At 49.2% G+C, this 7,895-nt stretch overlaps 1 protein-coding gene across 1 annotated transcript; it reads right to left on the bottom strand.

The window, feature by feature from the left end:
- Positions 1-4,941: 4,941 nt before the first annotated feature.
- On the bottom strand, positions 4,942-7,674 carry LOC149389638 (subtilisin-like serine protease 2). Its single transcript, XM_089622868.1, has one exon. It carries the CDS (start codon positions 7,530-7,532, stop codon positions 5,196-5,198), a length of 2,337 nt encoding a protein of 778 aa, XP_089478994.1. The 5' UTR covers positions 7,533-7,674; the 3' UTR covers positions 4,942-5,195.
- Positions 7,675-7,895: the final 221 nt, after the last annotated feature.

Below are 7,895 nucleotides of genomic sequence, written 5' to 3' on the forward strand. Positions count from 1 at the left end.
GGATATACAATAATATGTCATAATAGGTAGCACAATTTTTTATTGTAATAACGAGGTTGTTACAGCTTTCCATGGCACTTGGCCTTCTTAGGGAAAAGAAAACAACATGCTTGAAATAAAGCGATTACAAAATTGAGCAAGTTCAGGCATGAATTTAATGGCGAAAAATGTGTTGGTCGTGGCCGCGAATGGTGCGAGCTTGTCCTTTAGTTGACGAACCGCGCATATCGTCTCGCTTCTCTCATGCCCGAGGTTTCTGAGACGTTTCCTGGCGTGGGGATTATTGTAGTGGTGATGACGTTCTCTTTCTTTTGACGAGTCAGGCGCTCAGTCGAGGTTGTCACCTTGCTAGCGCATGCCACGAACTCTTTGAGATTCCCGCCTCGAATCACAGAGTCAATTTGCTTCCTAAGTTGGTAGCATTCAGTTGTCATGTGTCCATGGTCTTGGTGATATTTGCACTGTTTGCTCTTATCCCGCGTTGTGGGGTCCCTCCTCATCGGAGGCGGAGATCCTAGCTTCTCCTTGTGTAAGCTAAGGATCAGGTTGGGTGTTGTGTTGAGAGGGACAAAGGATTGCTTCGGGGTCGGAGAAGGAAGGTCGTTAGGGACCTGACAATTTCTGCGCCTTTTCCTTCGCGAGCCGGGACCGACGGCCGGTGCCACAAGGGTGGCGAGGCGCTTCTTGTTGGATGCTCGATTAACAATGTTGGGTGGTTGGTGTCCCAAGGTGACCTCTCTCGCGATCTCGCGTCGGGCATTGAGTTTTTCTCTCAAGTCACTCCCATGATTCTCCCTCTGGGAGTTGAGGCGGTCTCTCAAGTCTCCGCTGGCCGTTCCTATCTCCCCTGGCAAGGGTACGTCATTCAAGCGACATCCTCGACGGACGCCGTGACCATTGATGCCGTCATCTCTCCGAGGGTTTTGGACACAAATGGTGAGCTTGGGACGTTTCTTGCGTGACCTTGAGCTTGAAGTGGTTTCTCGAGGGTGTCCCCTCGAGGGCGCATGCGTGCGTTCAATCAATTATTGATGTCTTGGCGCGGTCGCCTGAGGGTGTCCCCTTGAAGGCGTGCGTGCGCGTTCATTTTCGTGAGTTGCGCGGTCAAGGCTAGTCTCGTTGGTTTTTGGTTTCGCCACATGGTTGGGGTCCTTCTCGTCGTGGTCGACATCGTCGACGATGTTGTAGCCGAGAAGGTCGGCGATGAGTGCGTCATTTACTCCAGGCCGCTCGAGCAGCTTAGAGAATCTCCGGGCCGTGTCTTCACGGAGAGCGCCGTTGGCGTCGCCGGCCGGTTCGTGGATGACTGGTTCGAGGGTTAGGCTCTCGTTATCACGAGGCCCTTGATCCCCAATCCGACGTGCCAAACTTCCCAAGGTGGATCTCGAGCTAGTTGCTCGGTCGGCCACGGAGGTGACGGAAAATTGACTCATCTATCGAGAGTTTTGTCGTCAAAGGTAGAAGAAGAGTAGTAGAGGGAATGCGTCGCCAAGGTCGGGAGATCCCCTCCTTCTAGCGCCAAAATGTTGCCGCTCGTTTTCGGACAACGATTTAGGAGCTCCAAACGGTTCGACCTAAGGCCGGACCAAGTGGTCGCGTTCGGGCTCTAGCGCGTCGGACTCGGTATCCCGAGTATTCCCTTAGCTGTGAATGTCCCTTGAGTTCGTCCAAGCACCTGAAAGGAAGAAAGAACACGTGAACTACAAAGGGGAAACAGAGGGGGTGCCTCTGTTTACCTCTCCGACGCTCAACATTAGTGGGATTGAGGTGGAGTATAGAGGTTTTAGAGGGTGAGAGGCCAAAGATGAGCGAAACGAGTGAAGTATGAGTTCGACAGCGTTTCGGGACTCAAAAATGGATTACCAGGATCAAGGGAGGGACCCTTGTATTTATAGGTGGCCAAGAGGTGGTTTGAAGACCCCTTGGACGAGTGGAGGTCGACGAGCGGAGGTCGAGCCTCGGCCTCCCAAGCATCGGCCGAGTGGGGTGTCCTCGACCTCCCGGGTGCCGGCCGAAAGTCGGACGGACGGGACACGGCCGGTCGGAAGTCGGCCGGACGGGACTTGGCCGGCCGGGAGTCGACCGGACGGGACTTGGCCGGCCGGGAGTCGACCGGACGGGACTTGGCCGGCCGGGAGTCGACCGGACGGGACTTGGCCGGCCGGGAGTCGACCGGACGTGTTGTTACCGTTTTCTCTTGTTTGTCCGGACTGGCCAATAATACAATGTTTTCACGTGGTTCTCCGAACTGTGACGTCTATTGACATCTTTGCCCTTGTCGGTCGTCGACGGGCCGACAACAATAGTGTTTCTTCTTTTTCCACTATTTTAGGCAAAATAAAACTATATCTTGTCATTAAAATGCTAACATAAATATAACGGATATAACAGAATATAATGAGTATATACATATATATATATATATATATATTGTTACAAATGGATAAACAAAGCATCCACTCAAAATACGACTACAAACACCTACAACACATGGCAAATGATCAATAAAAAAATCAACAACGATGGTCCAATTAGAGAGGCTTGTAACAAAGCTTGTCAAGTACCCGAACAGTGTTCCACGCCAAATTCTCTCACCGAGTCCGTCTATATCGAGCACTCCTCACGGAGTATGCCTCGTTGAGTCCTCCTCAATGAGCCCTTCATCGCCAAGTCTTCTACCGGAGTAGTACGCATCGTCGTGTACTCCTCATTGAGTTTGCCTAGTTGAGTCCTTCTTCTCCGGGTTCATCTTCGTCGAGTACGCCGCACCGAGCCTCTTCCTGCTCAGCACGCCTCGCCAAGTATTCCTCGGTGAGTCCTTCGACGCTGAGTACTCATCGCTAAGTGCTTCCATGCCGAGTATGCCTTTTCAAATTCTCCTCTATACGTATCACTGAATCCCTTCTCGTTGAGTATGTCCCACTCAGTAATTTTGTACGAGTACTCCTCACGGAAAAAGCATGGGTGAGTCCTCTTGCCAAATACTCCATGTTGAGACACATCGTCGTGTCTCTTTTCGATCGGGAGCCCTTCTCCTAGCTTTTTCTCTATGAGTACGTCTCGTCGAGCACTCGTCACTGAGCCCCTCCACACCGATTCACCTTTAACTTACTCATCCCAAGTTGCCTCCAAGGCTCATCCGACCATCTCAAGGTTGTTATAAATACATTATGGATAAGTTTTTCAGTGAACTTCTCTATATCGCTCTCACTTAATTTCTCTTTCTAGATATAGAGCCAAATCTTAAACCAGGCACCTATCACTTAGCAATTGGACTAACGTTCAGTGTCAGACAGCGTTCCGGGATTAATTTCTCCATGTTCCTCTAGTTCATGTTCTTATTTTTCAGGTTAAGACAACGATTTTCAAATTCTTATGAGGCAATAAGACATCGAATATGGAGATTCTTCCATGACTTAACTCACATCCGATCATTAGGTCCGACCTTAGATCGAGCCACGTACTGTCTCCAAAAACAAACATTAACATATACATGTATAAGCTAAAGTTAAAACAAAGGATATTAATATTCTATTAATCCACTAATATTCATGATATCTTCAATAAGGTATTATAATTTCATGCTCGTAGTTAGTACTTAGTACAACAATCCCCACTTCCGTGATTGATGTTTTCGCTCTATAAAATAGATATTAAAAAAAATGAACATTTATTTGAAGTGTTAACAATAAGAATAAAAAAATTATTTAAAATGCATACAACCTGTTAAATATGAACATTTAAATTTATTAGACACGCACTTTGTATTAAATTGAACTCTCTCGAGTAGCTGAAGTATCAGACAACTTTTAAATAAAATGAAATAAAATATAAAGTTTGACCGGGTGCCACGAACATTTGAAAATGTAAGGCCCCGTTTGGTTTACTTTTCCAAATCCATTTTCTGTTTTCTGATTCTAAATTCTAGAAAACAGTTTTAGAAAAACTGTTTGCTTATGTTTTTAGAAAACAGATTTAGAATCATGTTTCTCTTTTCTTTGAAATTTGTTCAGAAAACAGAAAACAATGAAAAGTTGTTTTCTATTTTATCTCTATACAATTGAATGGAAAACATAACCAAACAACATTTAAAATATTCTGAAACGTAATTCTAAATCTGTTTTTTAAATTTAAAAATTAGAATCAGAAAACAAAATTTAAAAACAGAAAACGAGTTTAGAAAACTAAACCAAACGGCCTCTAACGTTTGAATTATACTCATGAAAAGGAGTGTTGAGAAATCAGACTAATGTCTATTTGTTGAGACTTGAGAGTATCAGAAAAGACAGATGAGTAAAAGATATACGACTCAGTTTGTGTGTTATGAGTAAAAAAAAATGGTCTATTAAACGCTGTTGTCTTATTAGGGGACACAAAGATATGATAACCTTCGTCTGCCCAAAATATATTTGACAAAATTTAAAAGATTTGATTTAGATAATCTTTCATGATTAAGACAAGGAATAAAATAAAACTTGAAATTTCAAACGTTCTTCCTCATTCTCGGAATTAAAATCTGGTGTGTGCACTGCAAGGTACTTACTTTATCTAAGCAATTTATGATTCTAAAGTTGCTCTTCATTATATTTAAATTTACTTATTATGTACAATATTGTTGGCATATTGTCAAATCACAATGACATTTTCTCGTTGAAAAGCTAAAGAGTCTTGAAAGAGTGAATATCAGTCTCTTCCTTTGTGCCGTGAATGCCGTTATATCATTTGCCATCTATTTACCCTGCAATTTTCTTCGTCCTTGGTTAAATTAAAATAGAATAAAATAAAATGCGAACATTCGGCGCAACCGTAATGAATAAAACTCATGCTATTGGGATTGGGATTGGGATTGTATACACGTCTATACTCGATTTCCCCCACACAATTAAAACAAGAAAAACATAACTAAAGTGAACGAAAAAGAGCCCAAGAAAACTTCAACACTAAGCCAACTTGTCTACGCACTATAGAGCTTTAACTTTAGTTTAAAGTTTGAACAACATATGAAAGAAGTAACGAACGATTATTAAGTTAAAAACAAAAAACAAACAAAAAAAAAAAACATAAACAAAAACAAACAAAAAAAAAACAAAAACTAAACCCCTGCAAAAAAAGAAAACCACCTCATCGATCAAAACAACATGACCGATTGTTTTCCTTTTTTTTAATAATTATTGTGTCGTGTACGAAACCAATAATTACAACGGCTCTATTTGGGCAACCACAATGGGGCTCCGAACAGAGTGCTTCCCATCACTCCACGTCACAGCCCCAAAAGCCGCGCCGGTGTCCCCGAGCACGAGCCTCCGGCTATCGGCAGTGACCGTCACGACGAAGCTCCTCGTCTTCACTCCCTCGGCGAAGACGAGCCTCTTGGGCTTCACCGCCACAGTCACGCCCTTCGGCGCCTCAATAATCACTCTATACACGGAGGCCGCTGGGCCGACATTGGTGGCGGTCCTGATGAAGGACTTGGTGGTCCTCCCCGATGAGGCCGTGGAGAACAGCGCGGCTATGGATGGGTAGTTCAGGTTCTCGGGCAAGGGCTTCTTGGCGGGGCATTTCACCGGGCCGCGCGTGATGACCTGGATCACTTTAGGCCCATAGCCGATGGAGCAGAGGTAATTGACGTAGTCGGCGTTGGAGATGTCGTAGACGAGGCCCGGGTCCATAGCGCGGCCGAGGCTGACATGGCCGGCGCCAAAGTCGTAAGGGGTGGCGGGTTTTCCGGTGGACTCGTCGGTCATGGGGCGGTTGCGGTTGTCGAGCACGGCGGCGGTGGTCATCATGGCGGAGCGGATCGCGGCGGGGCTCCAGTCCGGGTGGGACGACTTGAGCAGGGCAGCGGCGCCGCTCACGTGCGGGCACGCCATGGACGTCCCCGAGAGGATGTTGAACTCGGTCTTGCGGGCGTCGGCGTCGAGGCCGGTGGGGCCCACGGCGTCGGTCCAGGCGGCGAGGATGTTGACGCCGGGCGCGGCGAGGTCGGGCTTGAGGATCTCCGGGGAGAGGCCGTTGGGGCCGCGGCCGGAGAAGGAGGCGACGATGGGGGCGGGCTTGATGCCGATGATGGTGCCGCGGAAGTCGAGGGTGGCGGTTGGGTTGCGGTTCGAGGAGGCGTAGGATTTCACGGCGGCGCCCTCGTCGGAGCCCACTGCGCAGGCCGGGAGGAGGTGGGCGTCTCCCACGAGGCCCTCGCCGTGGGAGGCGCCGTTAGCAAGGATCATCCCCACTCCCCCGGCCTTTCGCACCACCATGCCCTTCGCCACCCGAGGGCTGCTCCCCCTGTCGCAGATTACGATTTTGCCCTTCACCATCGCCGGATCCAGGGAGTTTTCCATGCACAGAGACGCCGGGAGCATCCCGGATTTCCCCGGGTACACCAGAGGGTACATCTTTCCCTTCAGTGGGGACCCCGAGTAGAGCGACACTCCCGCCAGCTTCCTTCCGTCGCCAAGGATCACCGTGGAGGGGAAATTCCGGTCGATCGTCCCGGCGCCGACAGTGGTCATCCAGGGAGCGACGTTGGTGACGGACATGCCGTTCGGGCCGTCGTTCCCCGCGGAGGAGGAGACGAAGACGCCTCTTGAAGCCGCGCCGTAGGCTCCGATTGCGATGGGGTCGAGGTAGAACGGGGAGGAGATTCCGTCGCCGCCGCCGATGGAGATCGAGATCACGTCCACTCCGTCGTTCACGGCCGCGTCGAAGGCGGCGAGGATGTCGGAGTCGAAGCACCCGGAGTCCTTCCAGCACACCTTGTAGGCGGCGAGGCGGGCTTTCGGAGCCACGCCCTTGGCGATCCCGGAGGCGTAGCCGGACATGCTCGCCTCGAAAGCGTACCTCCCCGCCGCCGTCGACGCCGTGTGCGTGCCGTGCCCGTCGGCGTCGCGAGGGGATCGGAACTCTGCGGTGTCGTTGATTGCCGGGATCGGACCTAGCCCGATTCCGCCTCCGGTTTCATGCCCCTTCGAGAAGAACCTCGCGCCGATGATTTTTCTGTTGCAGTTCTTGGCCGTGAACTTCGTCCCCACCTCGCACGCGCCCTTCCACTTCGCCGGGATTGGGCCGAGGTTGAGATCGGAGAAACTCCGCCTCTCCGGCCAGATCCCGGTGTCGAACACGCCGATGATGACGTCGGAGCCGTAGTCGGACTCCGACCACAGGCCGCGCTGGTTCCTCAGCCCAAGGAACTGCGGCGACCGAGTCGTGTGAAGCTCGCGGCGGCGATCCTCGAACACGGCGAGCACCGAGGGGTGTCGCCCCGCCGCCGCTGCCTGATCAGGCGTCACAACGGCGGAGAAGCCGTGGAACACTGTGTCGTACACGTGTTGGATACGCGCCGCCGAGACGGACTCGGAAGCGAGGAGCTCGGTGGCGTACCAATTGTGGTGAGTCGGGAAAACAGAGGGCTTTGAATCGGCGTCGACTCGGAATATGAAAGTCCTGGGCGACGCGTTTTCGGTGGAAAGTGGTGTCGTTTTGGTGGCGAAGAGGAAGAAAGAGAGGAAGAGAGTTAGGGAAAGATATGAATTCATGGCGTTGGATGTGAAATGAGAGAGAGAGAGAGAGAGAAGTGAAGTCGGGTTTACTTGGACTAACTCACCGACTGAGGAGTGATATAACTGAGAGTGTGACGTGTCATGCGATTTGGACTCATTACTGTCCTAATTAATTAAGTAGATTGCTACTACTTAATGAGCTAGTTTTAATAATAATTAACAACATTCTCCCTCTTTCTCACTGTCTCTCACTCTCTCAAGTTTTTACGTATTCTTTAAGATTTTTCAAATGTACTGACTGGATCAGAAACTATATCATAACGAATAATTTTATTTTTATACCAAATTTTACATGATGATTGCAACAAAATTTTATCAAAGCATGCTTAGCTTGAGTTA

The sequence above is a fragment of the Urtica dioica genome, chromosome 8 (assembly GCF_054948205.1).
Source record: "Urtica dioica subsp. dioica isolate 48M chromosome 8, U.dioica_male_clone48M_v1_H2, whole genome shotgun sequence".
Taxonomy (NCBI): Eukaryota; Viridiplantae; Streptophyta; class Magnoliopsida; order Rosales; family Urticaceae; genus Urtica; species Urtica dioica.